Source organism: Agelaius phoeniceus, chromosome 14 (assembly GCF_051311805.1).
Source record: "Agelaius phoeniceus isolate bAgePho1 chromosome 14, bAgePho1.hap1, whole genome shotgun sequence".
NCBI lineage: Eukaryota > Metazoa > Chordata > Aves > Passeriformes > Icteridae > Agelaius > Agelaius phoeniceus.
The window spans coordinates 3,846,653-3,869,025 of NC_135278.1; the positions used below are offsets into that span (position 1 = coordinate 3,846,653).

Here is a 22,373-nt window from a genome sequence, read left to right on the forward strand (position 1 = left end):
GACCCCCCTGGCTGTCCCCTCCTGCCAGGGAATTGTGCAGAGCCACAAAGTCCCCCCTGATCCCCCTTTTCTCCAGGCTGAGCCCCTTTCCCAGCTCCCTCAGCTGCTCCTCATAGGACTGATTCTCCAGACCCTTCCCCAGCTCTGTTGCCCTTCTCTTGACTCCCTCCAGCACCATCCTGTCAGCAGAGAACTGATTTTGTCACCACCACTTTCTCAGCGGTATCTGTACATTTTTGTGAGCATGGCAAAAAAATGGCCCTGTCAGCAACAGAAAGGCCTATCCTATGGGCAAAACACAAAAGAGCATGAGCTCCTTTTTCACCCAGTACAGGGCATTGCCCTGTGCTATTGTCACCCAATGCACAGCCCAGTGCACTGCGTTAAAGGCTGCACGTATGTTGGGGCAGGTGATTTTGGGCTGCACCCAGAACCTGCTATGAAGGATGGAGTGACAGCACAGGGAATGGCTGTGACCTGGCAGAGGGCAGGGTTAGGATTGCCTCCAGCTCTGGGGTCCCTGCACAAGAAGGACACGGAGCAAGTCCAGAGGAGGCACCAAGATGATCAGAGGGATGGAATAATACTCCTGTGAGGAAAGGTTGAGAGACCTGGGATTGTTCAGCCTGGAAAAATGAAGGTTTTGTGGCCTTCCAGTACCTGAAGGGAACCTACTAGAAAGAGGGAGAAAGACTATTGACAAAGGCCTGGAGTGACAGGACAAGGGGGAATGGACTCAAACTGAAAGAGAGTAGGTTGAGATTAGGTTTTAGGAAAAAAAAAAAAATCTTCCCTGTGAGGGTGGGCAGGCCCTGGCACATGGTACCCAGAGCAGCTGTGACTGCCCCTGGATCCCTGGAAGTGTCCAAGGCCAGGCTGGACAGGGCTTGGAGCAGCCTGGGATAGCGGAAGGTGTCCCTGCCCACGGCAGGGCGTGGAATGAAATTATATTTAAGGCCTCTCCCAGCCCAAACCATCCTGTGATTCTACTAAACCATGCTGCTGCAAGGTGTATCCCTTCAAACAATTGTTTTGTCCCCACTTGTCTTGAGAAGTATTTATGTAGGTCACTTAAAAATATCCCGGGTTTTGTCTCACCCTTTACAGTCGACGCGTGGCCTGCCCCAGGCCTATGGCTCAGCCGTAAAGTGCCTGTCCTTCACCTGAAGGATTCGCACCAGCCGACACACGTTTAGAGACCATTTATGGGTGATTTTGCCTCAGATAAGGTCCGGAACCGTTAATTTGGTGCTCAGGGGCAGAACCCCGCACTATCCCGGCGCCCTCAGAGAGCGGCGGCTGCGTGTGGGACGTGACCGGGGCCGGCGCCGCAGCCCCGCCCCCGAGAGGCGGGATGACCACTGATGGACAGGGGGTTTGACCAATAGAAATACAGAGAGGATAGCACGGACCAATCGCTGATGGGAGGGGCGGGGCCAGGCGCGCTGGGTGGTGGCGGCGCGGGCGGCGCTGCGGCAGAACGCGGAGGCGGCCAAGCGGAGCGGGCTGAGCGGGAGTGGAGTGATTGCGGTCGGCAGCAAACATGTCTCTCTCCAACAAACTCACCCTCGACAAGGTGGACGTGAAGGGAAAGCGCGTCGTCATGAGGTGAGGCGTTGCGGGGGGAATGTGCGTCCCCTGAGGGCCGCTCTGCTCTGTGCTCCACGCTGGGGCCGAGCCGGTGCCCCCCGGTAGCAGCCCCTTGCCCGAGCCTGGCGCGTGTCGATTTGTGCGGTTTTAATTTCATTCTTTTTCGCTCGCTGGGTGTCGGAGAGGCTCCTGCATCATCGTGGAGCCGGCCCGGCTTCCCTGCGGGTACGTGGCGGCCGGGCAGGGTGTAAATCCCGGCCCGGCTCCGCCGCCCTGGATCACCCCCCGCTCTCTCGCACGTGTGTCGGCCACAGGCGGCCGGAGGGCAAATCCAGCCGGCCTGCCGTGCTTTTATTCCAGAGAGCTACCCCAAAACCGCTTATTTACCAGTTATTTTTTTTCCTTAATGCAAATTCAAAAAGCATTGCAATAAAAAAGTGAAGATACGGCTCTGCTCAGCTGTCCAAATACCAATAATAATTCATTTCTTAGCAGGAATCGGATCACAAAATTGCTTGGGTTGGGAGGGACCTTAAAGCCCATCTCTTTCCATCCCCATGCCGAGGGCAAGAACACCTTTTGCTTAGGAAGGTTGCTCCAAACCTCTTCTAGCCTGGCCTTGGACACTTCCCTGGCTGGGGCGTCACCGCAGGTTTTCTGCACATCCTGGTCTGAAACCCTAAAATAGGCAGTCCTTGCTTATTTATAAAGCATCAGTGCCTGAAAGCGTAATGTTAAAATTGTTGCCAAGTCCTGGGAGATAAGGGCACGAAGGTACATCGTGATATGTCCTGCTCGAAATGTTTTAATTATGGGGTAGTTTGTTCAAGGTCACTATAACGTGGTTACCGTGTGCGTGTTATCTGCTCTGTGAGTAGGCAGGGATAGCAAAAATACAGCTCCTCTTATTCGCAGTCTGACAGACAACTTGCTCTTCTTACTCCTTGTCTCTTCAGCCTTGTTTTGAACTAGTTCCCTAATTTTATTACCAGAAACCAGCCCATGTAGCAAGTACTGAAGAAGCTTACTCCGGATTTCCGTGCACTTTCTAAGTCTGGTACAACAAAAGATCTCTCTGTAGAAGTCTGTACCTGACTATTTTTTGGCCATCTGACTGGTTTTTTTTCCATTTCTGAGTCATGTTACAGAGAGCAGCCGTGCATTGGCAGGCGGTGGGCTGGGTTTGCCCGCTCAAAATCTCTGTTAATTAATGCTAATTAATTAATTTTGCTGTTCCGTGAGGGACTACCCTAACACAGCAGGTGAGCTGCCAGGCTCCGTGTCTCCTAAACGAGTCACCACGTGCTCTCAGTAGTACTAAAATCGATACCTCTTCTTTTTCTCCTCATGTTCATCGTAATTTTGGCTTACTCACATCCTGCTTAGCTTCGGGTCCTAGTGCCGAAGCTTCAGGAAAAGTTGAGAATGGGGAGGGGAGAGGGCTCAGGGAGCTCAGATTTCAATGGTCTGCAGGGGGGAAGAAGGCTGAGCTGGACCTTTCTTTTGTAGTTTTGATGGCTCTGTAAAGCAAACTGTCCTTTTATTCTCTCCTTTAGGATAATGGTGCTTTTCTTTGCCCCTTCTAGAACTCGACCACTGTGCTGTGGGGCTGCCAGTTCAATTTCTTTCTGCTCAGCTACTCCTGTTTTGCTGGCAGCTTTTGTCTTTCCTTCCCGTTTGTTTGACGTGCTGAGTGGGCTGCAGGGGGATTCATTCCCGCAGCTTTGCTGAACGCGGTGCTTTTCACGTACAGAAGGATGAAGGATGCACGCTCTGCTCTCTGCTCCAGCCATGGCTGTTCCCTCCCGTGGCTCAGTGAGCAATTTCTGCCTCCGCGGTTACGCAACGCGGCTTCCTGCACATGGGCACGAGGGATGCCAGGAGAACGGGCCCTGGAACTCCTCCCTGCCAGCGCCCCAGCTGGCACGGCTCAGGAAGTCACCTCAAGATCCAAGTCAGGTCTTCCAGGGAGAATGTGATAAGCCACAGCAGGGAGATTAGAGCTGCAGAGGACAGAAGTTAAAGCTTCCTTCAACTGCCTGCTGGCCACAGTAGTCCAGCCAAGCATTTCTGAAGCCTCATTTGAGGACACAAGGTCACTGGTCGATGTTCATTTCCTTTCCTTTGGATGTTCCTCTGTTGGGATCTGAAATCATATTGTTTAAAAATTAAAAGTTGTGTCTGGGTTTATTTCCTGCTCAGCATTACTGCTGCTCTGGTCCTGAGCATTAGGATGTGTTGCTGTCCCAGCTTTCCTGAGTCATTCTAGCAGTGGTTGTTCTCCATTTGTGATGTTATCACAAGCAGAAATGGCTGATAACACGTTGATTTCAGAACAGAACTTGTTGACAGGGCCGAGGTGAACATCTAACTCTAATTGTAACACTGTTTTTTTAGCCAGCACCTTTACTGGCAGGTTTCCTCACTCATTTGTTGAATATTTAAAATTAATTAAATAAGTAATAAAATAAATCTGTTGAATATTAAATTTTGCTTCTGATTTTTTTTTTAGGGTTGACTTCAATGTTCCAATGAAGGATCACAAAATAACCAACAATCAGAGGTGAGCTGTAATTTTCATCCCAAATGGAGGCCCCAAAGTCTGCTGTGTCTCTAACTTTGCCCCAGTACCTGGAGCATTACCATGTTACTGCTCATACCAGAATATTAAAGGTGTCAGAGAAAGTCCAACAATTTTTAATTAAACCCCCTGCAGTTGCTAGCAAACTACACTTAAATACAAGGCTGATACTCCCTGTGGCTGCTGTGGAGAGCATATGGGAAAAAATCTCTTATTTTAGAGATTAAGTTAAACTTCTTAAACTGGCTGTTGCCATTTCACAGCCACATCCCTTAGGCTGTGTGTGAAAATTGTCTCTCTTACTATCCAGAAGTCTCTGTGCCTCCTGCTTACCCTGGGGCTGTGGTAACTTGGAGTCTTTGTTAGAATAATTGTTGCTGTGCAGCACACAAAACCCTGGAGTTTCCAAACAGTGGTGCCAGCTGTCTTGCCCTGCCTGTGTGCCACTTGCAGGAGGTGCCAGCTTTGCTCACCACAGTGTTCTCACTGCTCATCATTTCTCTACTGGTGCAGGATCCCAGAGTAACCCAGGGAGCCTGGTACTGTTCAGCTGTGTCCTGGCATTTCTTAACTGAGCAATCAGCAGAACTTAGATTACAAAATGCATTTTAATTCTATGTCCTACATTGCTTGGAAGATAACAGTGAAATGTATGCAAAAAGGCTGGGAAGGAGAATTTTGTTGATGCTTTTTTAAGGAATTTTTCTGTCCAGCTCTTGTGCTGTTTCTTTTGTCATTTTTGAGGGACAGCTCCCAGGGCTCATGTGGAAGTGCTACTAATCTGCTTGCCTGGTAAACTAATGGAGTGCTTATTAATGAGTTGTTGTGTGCTGTTACAGAATCAAGGCAGCTGTTCCTACCATCAAGCACTGCTTGGACCATGGGGCCAAGTCCGTGGTTCTCATGAGCCACCTGGGTCGCCCGGACGGTGTCCCCATGCCTGACAAGTTCTCCCTGGCCCCAGTAGCTGTGGAGCTGAAGGCACTCCTGGGCAGGTAAAGTGGAAAAACAGCCTGGTGTGCACCAGGCCCTCCCTGCCAGGAGACCTGGATGTTATTCTTTCCACCAGGAAATCACTGGTGGGGTTACAGTGTGTGTCTTGTGTTTGCAGGGAGGTGTTGTTCCTGAAGGATTGTGTTGGTGCTGAGGTGGAGAATGCCTGTGCCAATCCTGCTGCTGGCTCTGTCATCCTGCTGGAGAACCTCAGATTCCACGTTGAAGAGGAAGGCAAAGGCAAGGATGCTTCAGGGAACAAGGTGAAACTTCATGTGTGCCTGCTCTGGTCTTACCTGCTCCTTGCTGCAGATTGACAAGGAGCCAGCAGCCTCTCTAAAGCACTGATTGTGAACCTGCTCTTAACAGGATGTCAGAGATCTTTAGTTCAGTGTGTCCCACTGTTGTGCAGAAGCTTTGAGTGGAGTACAGTGAATTTCCAAGATGAAACAGCTCAAGTGAAAGGCTATAGGTGACTGTCAAAAAAGGAGAAAGAAACAAAATAGAGCTGGGCAAGAAACTGCTGCTTGTTAGGCTTCAGTATTGGGTGTCTAAAATGAAAACCAGTTTGGAGACAGTTTGTTGCCACCAGGCCCATAAGAATGATGCTTCCTTTTTGGGTTACATGGCTAATATTTCTGCAGCACAGGGATTATCAAACCCTGCTCTAAGGCTGTCTGCTCTTCAGAGCAGTTCTCTAGAACCAGGCTGCCTTGCACCTCTGACATTTTGTTGAAGGTCAGCAGAGTGCTTGCTCCAGACAGCTGCTTTTCTTAGCGATGGTGACCCTGCTGGCTCACAGAGATCCAGTGCTTGGAGGGAATGCTGACATGGAGTGCTGCCCTTTATGGGCTGACACAGGACTCCTGTAGCTTAGGAACACAGCACAGAGTTGGTGAGCCTGTGCAGATGGTGGGGAAAATTGAGCAAATCTGGAATTATTCACTGCTAGAAGTGCAGGTATAGTGGCAGGAAGAAGAGTGGGGCAAGAATTTCATTTTCTGTAGGAGACAATCCCTTGGTTTTATGTGTTCCTGTAATTCCCAGGTGATTTAGGTGGGTATGTGCATATGGAAGCACACACTGCACTGAGCACATCAGGGGAGAGGTGCCAGTGTCAGAGCTGCCTCTCCTAACAGAGGTGAGAGTCAGTGCTATGGAAACAGTGATGCAGGACAGGATTGCAGGTTGCTGACTGCTGCTTAAGCTGTGTTTTTCCAAAGTAGGTGCAGTGGTAGTGGTTCCTTCTGTCAGAGCCTGCTGTGTTCTGCTCACAGATGGTGCTGGTTCCAGCTGAGCACTTACTCTCTGTGCAGCCAGGCAGTTTGCTGAGTGAAGGAGCAGTTGGCAGCATTGTTGCAGAATCTCTGTGGTCCCTTGCACTTGTCTCCTGCTCAGGCTCTGCTAAAAAGGCTCCCCAAAGCTGTGCTGAGCCCTGCTGCCATCTCTTGGAGTGCCTTCCTGCCATTGTCCCTGTGGTGTCACACGTGGTGCTGGCAGAGGCCTCCCTGGGGTGCTGAGCTGACCGAGCAGGAGAGCCCTTGGCAGGGCTGGCCTGACTCCAGTCTGGGCTGTTCCCTGCCCCAGGTGGCTGCCAGCTGCCCCTGAGCAGTCACCTGCTGCCCCAGTGGGCTCTGCTGTCTCTTCATGCTGGCAGGGAGAGCTGAACTGCATAAGCCATCCTGTGAGGATTTAGTAGGATGCTTAGAGGAGTCTTTTCACAGAGATACACCTGTTCTTACCCACTACATACTACACTTAGCTGCATTTCCAGCATTGGCTGCTGTCACTGTGGCCTGCTGTAGTGTGCCAGCCTTTTATCAGACTGTTCATTGGTTAATCCTCAATGCAGTTGCTAAATCAGTCCTTCAGGAGCTCAACCTTTTACTTGTGTCTCTTGGAGATTATGCTTGCTTTGTTCAGTGAGTGAGCATGAATTTGTGTAGCCTGATCTCAGCACTGCCTTGTCTCTCCACACCCTTCCTGTGCTACCTGTGTTCACCACACAACACTGGAACTCTGTTGGAGATGGACTGAAAGGTTTGTGGTGCTGCAGTTCAGAAGTGGGAAGAGTCTTCAGCAATAGCAGTCATGGGGAGTTTAAGGTGGAATTTAAACCATTTAAACTTTTTTGTTGCTTCTGCTGGACTGGGAAAAAGCAAATGAAGACAGTGACCCACTGGATGAACTGATGAGTTCCTCTGGCTGACCTCTGCTTTGGGTTTCAGTCAAATAGCTGACTTTGAGCTCAGAGTCAAAGTCTCAGGGTACAAACTTGTCCTTCTTTCTCTTTTTTTAGATCAAGGCTGAGCCTGCCAAAGTGGAGGCTTTCAGAGCCTCTCTCTCCAAACTGGGAGATGTCTATGTCAATGATGCTTTTGGCACTGCACACCGAGCTCACAGGTGGGTCCCCATTTCCCTTCCACAGGCAGAACTGCAGAACAGTATCTGCTATGGAAACACATCAAATACTGCTCCTGAGGAGTGTTAACTTCCTTTTGGGCTACCCCACTGTCATTGTGCTGTGTTTGTTCCTCAGTAGTGGATTTACTGGAGGTAGTTGTTATCAGTGTATGCTCTTTCAGGTTTGTCTCTTGAAGCAAGAGCTTTAGACTTGCATTGACTTTTTTAGACTTTGAAGATCTAATGATGACTTGCTTAGGGCTTGTATAAATTGTCCTGCAATCACAGCAGCCCTCTTTTCCAAAAGATTCATCACTCCAAAATTATTATTTCATGGAGTGTGTTTGGATATGTGTACTTGCAGACTGTAGTGATCCTCTTGGAAGAAGAAATCCCTGCTCTTTGCTATTCTAATTTGTCCTCTGGTTTGTTGGATCACTAGTTGAGATGATAAATGTCTTGCAAATCAATATTTCTGTGCAGAACCAATGTCAGAAATGAAGCATGCACAACTGTCTTATCAAACTAGGAAAACAAAGCCTGTGTGTGTTTTCATGCAGGTGGTAGCTGTTCTCATGGCTGCAGCTGACTCAAGAGTTGGCTTTGTAATGCTGTGAGACATGGGGCTGTTTCTACACCCCCATGTGTCATGGAAAAAGGAAAGGAGATTTTTCCTTTCCTCACTTTTTACTTTAATTCTGCAGCTCCATGGTCGGTGTCAATCTGCCTCAGAAGGCTGCTGGCTTCCTGATGAAGAAAGAACTGGATTATTTTGCCAAGGCCCTAGAGAGTCCAGAGAGACCCTTCTTGGCAATTCTTGGAGGGTAAGGCTCAAGAACACTGTGACTGTATTTCTCTAACTGCCCTAACAAATGACATGTTATTTAGCAAGTGCTTTCCTTTCAAGGGTACCTGCAGTTCAGGTTTGTAGCTGACTCCTGGGATGTGAGATGTGGATTAGAGAGGAGCTGACTGATAGCTCTGCTCCTGTGATGATCCAGTCTGGCTGTTTATTGTTGCTCCCCAAAGCAAGACAGTCCCCAGCAGTTTTTTGCCCAGATGAGCCCGGAGAGCAGTTAGAGCCATGTGATGGCCAGACATTGTCAGTGACCTTTCCCCCCAGTTCAGGGTACAGGAGTGCTCAGGCTCTGTAAATTGACACGGCCTCTCATTATGCAACTGGGGCTGCAGGGGCTCTGCTGGGCAGTCAGGGGAAATCAGGGGCTAATGAGGTTTATATTTAAATAGAAAAGAAGAAATGGAGGGCTGGATAATGCTCTAGTAAGTTGAATTTTAATGCTGGCCTGCTAACTTGGAAAATTCTCTTTTTGCCTATTCCAAACAATTCCTTTCTTGGATCATTCTCTAGAACAGCCTTGATATACCAAAGACACAATATTCATTATTAATTCTTTTTCCTTTTCTCTTCTTACAGAGCCAAAGTTCAGGATAAGATCCAGCTGATCAATAACATGCTGGATAAGGTCAATGAGATGATCATTGGTGGTGGAATGGCATTCACCTTCCTCAAAGTGCTCAACAACATGGAGGTACAAGGAGAACAATTCCATGTCTGCTCCTAGTGGGGAATGTGGTCTGAATGCACCTTACATGTTCTGAATGCACCTTACTGGCTCTCTTGGCTCTCTGCAAGAGTAGGGAGCACTGAGAAATTTCTTGAGAATCTCTTTGCAAAACTCAGATTGTTGCCATGTCTCTCCATGTGCTTTACAATCTTTCCAGAATTGCTGTCTGAGCAGTTTGGGTGCTGATGTTCTCTTCTGTAATGACCAGGACCTAAACAAACACTTCTCTTAAATTTAGATTGGCAACTCTCTGTTTGATGAAGAGGGATCAAAAATTGTCAAGGACCTGATGGCCAAGGCAGAGAAGAATGGTGTGAAGATCACTCTGCCTGTTGACTTCATCACTGCTGACAAATTTGATGAGAATGCACAGACTGGGGAGGCCACAGTGGCTTCAGGCATTCCTGCTGGCTGGATGGTAGGTCTGAATGGGAAAGGGACTGACAGGGGGAGCAGGAAGGAATAGTGTGGGCAGGACACCTCTTAAAGGAGTAGAAAGAGTAATTGTGAGCCTTGGCAAATGTTTCTGAGGGCAGGCAAGCTGTGTAGAGTTTGTTGGTTTAATGAAATTGAAGCCCTGTTGTTTGTTCTGAATTTTTAAGTCTAAAGTAGCTTCTGTGAGATTTGGATTAAAACAGCAAAATTCCTTGCCCAACATGCAGATCTGAATGCAGTAAAAATCCCTTTTATTTGACTAGAATTTAAGTAGGGTTGGCAAAGTTTTCTAATTAAGGCTTCAAGAATCTGACATTGATTTAAAATTGATTTACTGGAAGATTAAGAAGTGTTAGGAAGATAAAACCCCCCCAGAGTCCACCCTCCTGCAGCAGCTGCTGGCAAATCTGTCTGTGAATAGAGAGAAATTCTTGTTTCTTGTCTGGGGTGGGGAGGAAGCTTCTGGCTGGCCATGGGTGATTTGAGCTGGGGCTCAGCAGTGATGAGTGACTTCTCTCACTTCCCTTAGGGCCTGGACTGTGGCCCTGAGAGTGTGAAGAAGTTTGTTGAAGTTGTGGGAAGGGCCAAGCAAATCGTGTGGAATGGTCCAGTGGGAGTCTTTGAGTGGGACAAGTTTTCCAAAGGAACCAAAGCCCTGATGGACAAAGTGGTAGAAGTTACTGGAAAAGGCTGCATCACCATTATTGGTAAGTAGTTGTGTTCTTCTGTTTCTAAATGCATGGAGGAAGCTCGTGATGGCCAGCACTGTAATAAAAATACTGCTCAAATTGTTTTCCTCAAGTTCTCCTCTGTCCTTCAGCTTGGGCCTTCAGTTGGACAAAATTGAATTTCTTGTGTCTCATGGATTCTGTTTGTGCTCCAGGTGGTGGAGATACAGCTACTTGCTGTGCTAAGTGGAACACTGAGGATAAAGTCAGCCATGTCAGCACAGGAGGTGGAGCCAGCCTGGAGCTGCTAGAGGGTAAATCCTCTTTTATCTTTATTTGTTTGAGTAAATGTGGAGTTCTGGGTGCTTAACCATTATCATTATCAGGAAAGCACAACAACAGTGTTGTGGTTTGACAGTAACCTCTTTCACCAACCAAAACCAAAAAAACATTCCCCTAAAAGTTCTCTACTTTTAACCCCCTATATTCTCAAAACCATGTCCTCAGTAGCCACACCAAATGCCAATATTGAAATCTCAACACTAATTATTTTAACCACAAGCTCCCAAAAAGCTCACTACCTTATCAAACCAGAACACAGAGGAATGTCTTTTTTGTGCCACCATGTGGAGTTAGTTACATGTAGCTTTGGAGCTACAAGCTCCTCTTCTCCTGTTCTGTAGCCCTCACAGAGGAAGAGAGGAAGGAAAATGGAATATTCCTGCAGACAGCACAGCATGCTTCTCCCAGAAAGCAAAAAATACTGGGATAGAAAAAAGAGTGGGCTGGATTTTATCACTGATCCCTCAGGACATGCCAACCAGCCTGTTGAAAATGCCCGGTTTCTGATAGGGGAACCTCGTCAGAACAGTCTGGAATTCTTGCCAAGGCTTTTCTTCCTGTTTGGAATTCCCTTGGTTTTGGGGAGCCCTCTAGTGCTCAGCGACAAACCTGCACGAGGGTGCTTGGAATTCAAAATGCTGAGGATTGAAGGGATTCTTGTAACGAGTTCCATTGTTCTCTAAACGACTTCTCATTTCCTCTGGTAATTTGCCGTTTCCCAGTGTGTGTAAATTATCCAATGCTGTCAGCTCCTCTGGAGAGGAGAAACTTCAATAAACTGCCTTGCAGCTGCTGCTTGCAGGAGTAAGATGGGAGACAGAGCTTTTGTTTCTGTTGCCTAGGGAGTGATGGGGAAGGGAAAGAATGCAGATGGCTCGAAGGAAACACTGTGTATTCAAAAGCACAAACTTGTCTAAGTTTTGGCCCAAAATATGGGTTTGTGTGTGTGATCTTTTAAATGTAATGGAAGTCTGGCTAATTAGAAAAGCTTCTGAAGATGAAGAAAGGGGAAAAATCCCTGAAAACTCAGCAAACTAGTGAGTTGTGAACAGTGTTACAATTCAGTCCTGCTGCACAGCTTGAGCATTAGAAGGTTGGTTTTCTGAGGAAAGGCAAAACCAGAGTGGTGTCTGTTCATTATTAAAGTATGACAAAAAGCTAAAAATGCTTTAGAAAACATTGCACTTTATTAATCCAGGCTCTTGTACTCAAGGATGAGAATATTCTTCAATTCCTTCAGTTGGAAAGAGATCTGTAAATGTCTCAACCTGAGTGTTTTAGTTATTTAAAGACCTGAGACTCATAGGAGGCTTTTTCTCTTAATTCATTCTTAAAATTTCCACCACACTCCCCAGAATTCTATTTACTTGCCACTAGGGATTTAAGAAAGTATGCAGCAACTCTAAATCCAATCCAAAATCTGTTTGCCATCAAATTTAATGGAAAAGGATGTTGGGTGTTTGGATCTGGCCCCAGCAGAGCCTTGGACAGAAATGTGCCATTACTGTTGATTGAGGGTTGATGGCTGGGCTGTGTTAGGAATCTCTGCTGACATCTGAGTGCAGCTGTGCTCTGGGTGGATTCCCTGTGAGGAGCAGGTCCATGGAACCACCATGGTCAACTGTAGCTATGATATTTTCTGAAAAATCCCTTTGCCAGGATTTTTCTCCTGAGAAGCCTCAGAGGAAAAGAGAAACAATAATTATCTGCTGCTGTGGAATGCAACAGGTGCATCTGGGATTGGTCCATGGGGTTGTTTCAATTAATGGCCAATCACAGTCAGCTGGCTTGGACTCTCTGAGAGTCACGAGCTTTTGTTATCATTCCTTTTCTGTTCTTAGCCAGCCTTCTGATGAAATCCTATCTTCTATTCTTTTAGTATAGTTTTAATATAATATATATCACAAAATAATAAATCAAGCCTTCTGAAACATGGAGTCAGATTCTGATCTCTTCCCTCTTCCTGAGACCCCTGTGAACACCACCACAGTCAACATGGAGCCAAACTCTTCCATTTTCAAGAGTATAATTCCTGATTCACTTTTTAACGTTCTATCTCTTTGAACGTTGCAGAGTTGTTTGAGAGGTCCTTAACCCTGCTGCTGTGTTCTTTCTGCCCCCAGGTAAGGTTCTCCCTGGTGTGGATGCCTTGAGCAATGTGTAGAGAGCAGAGCCCCAGGCCCAGTCCCGTGCACAGCCCCTGAGATCCAGCACTTCAGCGCTTCCGTGTTCCAGCTCTGCCAGAGGCAGATCCCAGAATGTAAACCAGAACGGGACCTGGGAGCAGGAGGGAGCAGCAGAGAGCAGAGATTTTCCTGACTGCAGTTTACATGATGTGGGTTTGTCCACTGTTACCCCACTTGAATTAACGTAGTTGAAGCTGTTGTTGTGAATTTAGAGTGTATATATTTATATTTTGCCTTTTCAAAGAGATTAATCCCTGTTAGACGTATATCTCAGAAAGGAGTGCACTGTCCAGCTTCCATCCTAAAGGCATTTTCATCACTTGACACGGTTCAGAAACCAGAGGGGACTCCAGTTTTTTGGAGGTTGGTTGTATTAGCTGCTGAATAAACATATTTCAAGTGCTCCCAGTTTGTATGTTGTCCTTATTTCAGATTTTTAGAATGATCTGCATTAAAATACCTTCTAGCATCTGGAATCTAAGCTATTTTTCCTATTTGCTCTAATTGCAATATTTCTAAATCTCCTTTTGTGTTTGTCCAGTGGGTTCTATAAGCACCCAGTCATCATCAAAGTGAACTTGGTAAGCAAGTAAATTGCCACAGATGTGCTGTTAAGACTTCAATGCCCCTCATAATAAAGTAAGATGAAATTTTGAATGTGCAAGTCAAGTAAGAAAAATGCAAGTTCAACTGCTTGTCATCTATAGAACTTGCCTCATAGTGGGCAACTAATGTATTCAATGTCAATACAGGGAGAATTTTGAAGACTGAGACAGGTACAAATGAAGTCCCTGGCAAACAGAATTGCAATGTGCCTCTGTTCCAGTTTGTGGTCCTAAAAGCACTGAAAGTAGCATGGTGAACAGTTGGACACTGAGGTTTGTGTGTGGCTTCAGCACATGTGGGAGTTGCAGGTAGTGTCAGCAGAGGCACAGCAAGGTGCTTCCAGTGCCTGGAGCTGGATTTCCACGTGGGCTGCCCTGTGCTGGCTCCTGTGCTCACTGCAGGGCCCAAATGTGAGCACAAAACCAAACCTGGGACTTGTCCAGGCTCAGCTTTGGGTCATGGCAGCAGTCCCAGCTGTGCTCTGAGGAGAGGCTCTGCTCCAGCTGAACTGCTGCTGGCTTTTCCTGCTGGATCGACGAAGGGTGAGTGGTGTGGGGCAGCCAGGGCCTGGTCTGATTCCCACTGAAGTCCCAGTGCTGCTCCCAGGAGGTTCTGCACAGCACAAAGTATTAAGGATGAACCATGGAGGGAATCCCTGAGGTAAGCAACAGATCACAGCACAAATTCTGCTTTTTAGCTCATTCCTAATATGAAATACTACCAAAACAAAATGAAAGTATGTGTTAGAACAGAGACACTCTGCCAAATTTTACCTAGTCATGAGGGGCTGTGAATTAAAACTCAATAATGCTGAAGTGTGGTAAAGCTGCTATGAAATGTATAGCTGTTACAGTTTAAAGCTAAAAGTGACTCTTGCAAAGAAAGTAGAAATAATGCAAATTACTGCAGCACTGTGGTCTCCTTCTCCTCTTCCTCCCCTCCTTTGTAACTCTCCCAAGCATTGTCTGATGGCACATGAATGATGCACATTTTTGCTGTGCTGTGCTCATGTTTTCCAGGCAGGGGTGCAGACCTCCGACAGCTGCAGGAACGAGGCAAAGAAAGGAGGGGGCTTGTCAGCCACAAAAAGAGCATGGATTTTGGAAATCCAGTACTACAAAAACAAACATTCCACCATGTCTTGTAACAGATCCTTGTTGTCTGGCTCTGGCAAACAAGACCTCGTGACAGCACAGCCCATTTTTGTGTCACTCTTGTGCCCCTGTGCTGCTGGACTCCCATGGAGCAATAACAGCCTTTCCCCCAGCCCTCCTTTCTGGGTGTTTACAGTGGAAGGTTGGTGTGGGGCCACTACCTCTGCTGGCTTTTTCCTCTCTCCATCAAAAGCAACAAAACAAAGCTATCTGTAATTAAATACAGCAAGCAGTAATAACGCTCTGTACACACAGATGTCTCTGCCTAAAACCATTTTTCCACCTGAATTTGGATGCTTCCTCCTCACATCTCTAAAATGTCCTTTTGTTTCTATATGGCTTGTTTTGTGTACTGTGTTCAACACAGGAAACATGGCACAGCAGGGCCAGAGAGATACTCAGCTTTAAATAAAAATAAATTGTAGATAAAAATGGACGAAGCATGTAAACATGAGACCATATGAGCTGAACCCTTGATGGCCAGCAGCTGAGTATTTCACTGATACAGTTTCCGGGGTCTTTCTTTAAGTTTTGCCTGCTAATACTTCTTTGACAAGTTGGCTTTTTACATTTTTATTGCTTTTGTTGAGAGTTTCTGGGGCGAGGAATGGTCCCTGTTGGAAACATGGTGGAAGAAAGTTTAGAAGCAAAGCTGTTGCAGAAAGCTCATGATGTGATGGAGATAATAGATCCAGCAGGTTTAGGGGGCTGATACTAAGAGCCAGGTGAAATAAAAAGTAAAGAACTTAAATCCTTTGGCCACACCAACCCCATGGAACACTCCAGACTGGTGCAGAGGGGCTGGAATGTGCCTGGTGGGAAAGGCCCTGGGGGTGCTGCTCAACAGCAGCCGAACATGAGCCAGGTGTGCCCAGGTGGGCAAGAGGCCACGGGCACCTGGCCTGTCCCAGCCATGGGGTGGCAGCAGGACCAGGACAGTGCCTGTCCCCGGAGTGGGCAATGCTGAGGCCACTCCTCCAGTGATATGTTCAGTTCTGAGCCCTTCACTTCAGGAAGGACATGGAGGGGCTGGAGCGTGTCCAGGGCAGGGAACGGAGCTGGGGAAAGAGCTGGAGCCCCGGGAGGGGCTGAGCGAGCTGGGAAAGGGCTCAGCCTGGAGAAAAGGAGGCTCAGGAGGGACCTTGTGGCTCTGCAAAGCTCCTGACAGGAGGGGACAGCCGGGGGGGTCGGGCTGTGCTCCCAGGAACAGGGACAGGAGCAGAGGGAACGGCCTCCAGTTGTGCCAGGGGAGGCTCAGGCTGGTCATCAGGAAGAATTTCTCATAGAAAAGGTTGTTAAACATTGCTATGGGCTGCTCCCAAGCAACAAGTGACAGGACAGGGGAGGTTCAGGTTGGATATTGGGAAGAATTTCGTCACGGAAAAGGTTGTTAAACACTGGAACTGCCCAGGGAGGAGGTGGACTCCCATCCCTGGAGGTGTCCAGGGAAGGACTGGAGGGGGCCCCCAGCGCTCTGGGCTGGCTGACAAGCCGGGGATCGCTCGCAGGCTGGGCTCGCTGCTCTCCGAGAGCTTTTCCAGCCCTGCTGGTGCCGCGATTCCCCTCGGCCGAGGCGCGCTGCCCGCAGGCGCCGGCGGCTCCCCCGCCCGTGCGGAACTACAGCTCCCGGCCGGCACCGCTCGCCGGCCCGCCGGGGGATGCCGGGCGCCGTAGTTGCAGCCGCCTGCTGAAAGTTCCCCACGGCATCGGCGGGGGGCCCTTGCCGGAGCTCCCCGGCGTGGCCCAGCGCCCTGCCGGCCCGGGATGGATGTGCGGGCGGCCGCAGGGCCCGGCGCCCGCGGGGTAAGGGCGCTGCGCGGGTGAGGGCGCGGCCGCGGGGCGAGGCCGGCGGCCGGCGCGGGGAAAGGCCGGCGCTGTCCCCTCGAGCACCGCCCGGGACGGGCCCCCCGAGGCGGGGCAGGGCAGCCGGGTGTTCCCGCTGCCCTCACGGGCATCTCCTCCTCCTTCCCCGAGCGCTGTGGGGCGGTGCCGGGGCTCAGCCCGCGCCGGTGGTGGCTGTGGGGAGGCGGCGGGGCTCGGGGGCTGGGGGAGCCGTCCCTGCTCCTCTGTCCGGCCCCTCCCCGGCTCCGCTGTCAGGCCCAGGTGCGGCCGGGGATGTTTTGTCACCCTCGGGCTCTGCCCCTGCCGCCAGGGATGGTCCCTGCTCTGCCCTTCTCCTCCCGCACCTGCCTCAGCTCTGAATTTAACAGAAATATCTCCAAATCCTCCTGCTTTGATCTCCGGGAGAGCAAAAATTTGGAGGGTGGTAATCCCGAAAGGGTTAAAAGCTTTGCGTCCGTGCCTTGGTTCGGCCGTCCCCAGTACGGGCATTGTGGATTTCATTCACAGACTGAGTCCGGCAGGGCCATAAATATTCACCGTGACTTCTGCCACATGGTCTGAGCTGGTCAATCCCCTTCTGCCTCAATTCCCGGATACTTTTTGGGGAAGGTGAGGGCTGGAAAGACAGATCTTCATAGTGGAAGAGCTGTGGTGGACACAGGAGCTGTGGTGATGTTGAACACCCATTGCTTTTCTGGGTGCTGGCACCAGCCAAGGGCTGGCTGCACCAGGTGGGAGAGCCCAGCACTTCCATATTTCAGACTCCTGGGGGCTGAAATAATTTGAAATAATTTGAAGCTGAAATTTCAGACTTCTCACAACATCCACACCCCAACTCTGGCATCCTCACCTGCACTCTCCCATCATAACATGGATAAAGAAGATCTCCACTCTGTTTTCAGGTTAAAATTTTCAGCATCACACCTCTGATAAATGATTCTTAATTCAGCCCCAATGCAGTAGAAAATAGAAAATTTTCTAATAGAAATAGAAATTTTAGTTCATTTTTAATTTTTGTTCCACTTTCTAATGATATTTTTTCATTAAGCATCTAATCACATCCTTGCATTTCTCATCAGTAAGGCTCAAGTTGCTTTACAGAAGAGGGAAAAATATGATTATTCCAATTATCCTTATTAAGGCTTAGGTTTTGGGCAGCTTTTGCAGATAATACAGGCCATAAATAATTAAAAGTACAATCTAATTAGCAGAAATCCCCAGTTGTAAACTGAAGTGCCACACTGAAGAAGGCAGTGTGCTACAAGGCATGGCCTTGTAACCTAATCTCCCTGATCAGAACAGTATCCCATTAATGCACAAATCTCCCCTCTCCTGACCTGTGTGCTCCTGGGACAGGTAATTCCATGTGCAGGATCCAAGGGAGGGAGTCTCAGTGACCAAAAAGCAGCTTGGAGAGTGTTCTATTGAAGTTCCTTGGCATTTGAATCAAGGTCTTGTGTTTACCAAAATATCCAGCCTGAGCAGGGTTGGGCATAGAACTGATGGAGTATTTTAGCAGAAATAGGGTTCAGAAATAAGAAGCATTGCTCAAACTGGAGTCCAGAAGATACAAAAAAGGCTGTGGCATGGATCCAGTTCATCCATGTCCTAAACAGAATTCTCACCTGAAACTTGCTCTGAGCTCTTTGTCAAATTTCAAAAGTTGGACATGGGCTTTTCTGCTTGGGAATTTGGTTTGCTTGTGCTGAGCTAGGTCTGTGTATCCCGACACCTGCTGGGGGCTGGCTCCATCAGGATCACTGTTTATCCACATAACTCAGCAGCAGGACTGCGTGGATGAAGTCCTTGTTCTCATTCCAAGTACCTGCTGTCACATCTGAGTTATTCTGTGGGAATGTTTTTGCTCTGATCTGTGCTTACCCAGCTCTCAGCAATGACCTAATTGCAACCTTCTCGTTAGGCAGAGAAATTTCTGAGTTTGGCTTTGCAGTTCACCTTCTCAGCAAGTAAATCTCTGCTCTGTAACACCACCTACCATCACTTGAGCCCAGTGTTCATGAGGGATGGTGAGGCTGATGGGGGCAGTGAGTGTCTCTACAACAGCTTCTCCCACTGTAGCATTGCAGTGTCTAGCTCAGAGCAGGTGTAGACCATGCAGTCAATGAAAATTCCTGAGTCTGGTGATCTCTAGCAGCTTTCTACCACTAAAGGAACTGCACCTGTGTTAGTCTGGTGTTGTGTAATTTCCTTGTAAGTTGGTGATATAAGAGCAGCTACAAATAAAGCTGAAAAAGCCCAGACTGCCTTTCTGCCCAAGCCTGATGTGGCTTAATCTTGGCCAAGTTGGTGTAATTTTCAAATGTAACTCAAAGGGATGCTGATTGCAGGTTACATTGAAATGAGTCCTAAAGTTCCTCAGGGTCCTGGACAGACCTGTATCTTGATATATTTGTGCTGTAATGTCTTCATTTGTGTTGTGTTGTCAGTCTCATTGCTGGAAGCTCTGAGAGTGAGGCATGGCTGGAGCTCCCAGGAATGCTGGTGCTACTGGGATGTGCTGCACCTGCAGAGATGAGGAAACTGGGAATGCAGACATTTTGAGCAGCAGAATGAGGGAGGGTTAGGGGGGAAAATAGAAAAGTCAGGAATAAAAACAACCACCACCAGGTTTGTGGGTGATGATGGGTTCCCTGAGAACATTCTGTGTGCTGCTGAGGAGAGGGAGAAGAGAAGAGCTTTCCTGGAGAAGTGCATTTCCACACAATGAAGCCTTTGGTTTCTGCCCTTGCACATTTGTAGAGCACTCACATCTTTCTTTCCCTAACCCCAGGAGAAATTCCCATTTTCTTTCATTTTCCAGTGTTTGGAAGGAGATGAGGCACTGTTGGGCTCCTTTATTAACTTCACCTGTGGGAAGCTCCACAGGTGTAAATCCCTGGATTTCCCAGTCCTGCCAGCCAGGAGGTGTTTGTGGAGTCGAACACAAGGTGGAGGTTCCTGCACAGGGAGGGTTTGATGCTGTCCCAGTCCTGTGACTCTTAATCCTGCCTTGCTTTGAAGTCTGAAACTCAGGAGTCTGCATTAATGATCAAGGGGCAGAGCTGAACACAGAATTCCTATGGCACAAAGGTAAAGGTGTGGGTAGGAATGTGGGAAGGAAATATTTAAGAGCAGCCTGGCATGTATAGTTAATAATATTAAAAAAGTAATCATGTTAATGTCCTATAGGTGCTCAGGTTCTCAAGGCTTTGAGCATCTTCTCATCCCTTGTAGGTCACTTGTCTCTGGCTGGATCCTGTCATGTGCACAACATTAAATTCCTTGAAGGGCAGAAAACTTCAGCTTTGAAAACTCTTGTCCTTCTCTGCAGTGGGAAACTTGCTCTGCCCCCTTAGGCAGGAATGTCTGTTCCTCATGCAGTGTTTCAGAGCTGTGCTTGGCATTTGGCTGTCACTCTGTCCCACTCTGCCAAGTGTCAGTGATCCCTGAATGCTTTAAAAGTTCCTTGGGACTCTCAGCAAATGTGAAGCTCTTCTAAATTTGAGATCTGTCAGGAGCAGAATGCATTAGAACAATTATTTCTGACTTTGACTTACAACTATGTTAAAACTCACTTATTTTTACCACAGAGTGTGTTCTTTTTAGGGCTGTGAGCTGTTTCTCTAATGCAGGAGCTGTTCTTCCCAGTTTTTACTTCATAAAGGAATATAGTCAAAAGGGCTGTATATCTCTACACATAATATACAGATATATACAGCATTGTGAAGTCTTGTGTATTTTTTTTTTTTTGTTAACAAGGAATTTCTTTATGTATTTAACAACTATAGTGTAAATGAATATTTATGGAGGTGTCTGAGGTTTTTGGGTCAGCTGTGTCAGGTAAAAATTTGATCCAAATCCCAGGAGAAAAACCCCACCTCTGACATTGCATTCCCTTCTTGTCCCCAGGGAATTAAAAAACCAAAATATTTTAAGCCATTGAACGTGCACTGAGCTTTAGTTCATTAGCTAAGAAGGAGCAGGATGTCTTTCCACGGCTACATTCAACAGTGAAGAACAAAAAGCTACCTTGAAAAATGGCCTTTGGGAAGCAGATGGCAGAAGCCAAGAAACTTGAGCCCTTTGCTAATGAATACTCTGTCCTTAACATTGTCTCTTTTGTTTCCCACACTTCCATGAGCTGCACATGGACTCATCTTGCCAGTTTTTAACCCTTCTTCCTGGTGCCTGATCCGAGCACAGTTTGGCAGCTGGCGCTGAGGTTTTTGCTGCCTCTTTGTCCCTGTGCAAGCTCTGGCTCAGGTGTGTGAGGCAGCCCAGGAGACATGGCTTGGGTGCATCCTGGGGAGAGGGAATCAAAGCTTTTCCAGCTTCCTGGCAAAGGGTGGAACAGAGGCAGGGCTGGGAGCAGGTTTGCTTTGATGAAGACACAGCAGCATTCCCACTGTGGCTCCCGTTGGGGAAGGTGTTGGAGCTGGGCTAAGACTTTTTAAGGAGAGCTGTTTTTCTTGGCATAGCCCAAAATTTGATGGAAAGTCAGGGTGGAGCCAAGGGATTTGGCATTATGGGAATTCTCACACCAGCTTGTCTTTGTGTGGCAGCACCACAGAAGTGCTTTCTGCTGAGAGAAGCATTTCCATCAGATGTTTATTTGAGACAGTGACATTTATTCCAGTGAGTGATGATTGCCCAGAGTAAATGCAGTTCTTAGTAATGACTGTGTTGTTTCCAAAAGCATAGCTAGCTCCTAGAGTTGCTGTTTGCTAAATTGTTAGGGACCTAATTAATCATCAATTTAAAACAAAAATGGCATTTCATATCAAGAACATAATGCACTTTCATCCCTCATTTTTCTCTTGATAACTGTTGAACAAAGATCACCAGCAGAGAGTGCTGGTGCTCTTCCAGAATGTGGCAGCAGCTTTTGAAAATGATGGTAAAATCTAATCAGACTTTTTTCCATAATTCTATTTTTAGTTTTTCATTTACATGAAAATGAAATGTTAATCAATTACCTGTAACTTGATATCTTGCTCTCTCTAATTATCAGTCTTTTGTAGCTTACTACAGGGAAAAGATTGCTTTTAGGAGCACGTCTGTGTATTCATAAAAATTCTAATTGGCTCTTTTTGAAGAAGTTGTTTAAGAGAAATGAATCTATTTTATTTCAATATGTTTTTTGTACCTAACATATTTTTCTCCTTTCATTTCTCATCTTTAATTTCGTGTTCAGAACAAGCTGGTTACAGTACAGCTTCTCTGTAGCAGGGGAAGATGGTTCTGCTCCTGCAATTGTCAGAGCTCTTGCTTGCACATGGCACTCAGTGTTTCACTGGGACCATGCCTTTACCCTTCCCAGGCACTGCAAGGTTTCTCCCAGCCAGAGATTGCTGTTGGTTGAGCCTCTTTAATTTCTCACTTTTGAGTCTGCTTCTGACTTCAGCATTAAAAATGAGTTGCAAGAGCTTTAAATCAAAGAGCACCCCCTGTCCCCCATGCCTGTGGTATTTATCAATACAGCTGCACCATTTTAAGGCCTGGAGGCTTTGAAGAGGTTGGGGTTTTTTGTATCAAATCAGCCATGGTTGTCCCCTCTTAGCTTTATGGTCATTGAAATATCAGGACTAGCAAGTCTGGTTTTTGCTGCAGGATCTGCTGTACATCTTGTTCACTTGTAATTTCACACAATCTTTAGTCCTTGAGAGCACACAAATACTGAGCTGAAGTTCAGTGCCTCCATGCCTTACTCTTACAGTTCACTCTGCTCCAAATCCACTGGAAGTTGAGGGAATCTTTCAATTAATTCCAGCAGATTTTAAAGACACCTCTCTTTTTAAGGAGATTTGAGAGGGGAGAGTGCAGAGAAGCAAGGGAGTGGTCAACTTTCCTACATTAAATATGTTAACATATAATAGACATCAGCTAAAGGCTTACAGGTCCATCTTTGGGAGAAGAACAGTGTTTTGTAAGGGAATCACTTTGTCCAGACTAACCTTATTTTGCCCAAACTCCATTTAACTGCAGGG

The 22,373-nt window shown here is 47.4% G+C and overlaps 2 protein-coding genes across 2 annotated transcripts in view; both read left to right on the forward strand.

Moving 5' to 3' along the window:
• The first annotated feature begins 1,444 nt into the window (after positions 1-1,444).
• PGK1 (phosphoglycerate kinase 1) lies at positions 1,445-13,187 on the forward strand. Its single transcript, XM_054641544.2, has 11 exons — positions 1,445-1,608; positions 4,103-4,153; positions 5,011-5,166; positions 5,283-5,427; positions 7,464-7,567; positions 8,272-8,391; positions 9,003-9,117; positions 9,392-9,571; positions 10,118-10,295; positions 10,472-10,570; positions 12,722-13,187. The coding sequence occupies exons 1-11, from the start codon at positions 1,544-1,546 to the stop codon at positions 12,760-12,762; spliced, it is 1,254 nt and encodes a 417-aa protein (XP_054497519.1). The 5' UTR covers positions 1,445-1,543; the 3' UTR covers positions 12,763-13,187.
• A 2,984-nt stretch (positions 13,188-16,171) lies between these two features.
• Positions 16,172-22,373, forward strand: part of AMOT (angiomotin) — a 61,437-nt gene continuing 55,235 nt past the window's right edge. The window contains exon 1 of the mRNA XM_077185866.1: positions 16,172-16,347. The gene's annotated coding sequence lies outside the window, so the exon portion shown is untranslated. The remainder of the gene's footprint in view (positions 16,348-22,373) is intronic.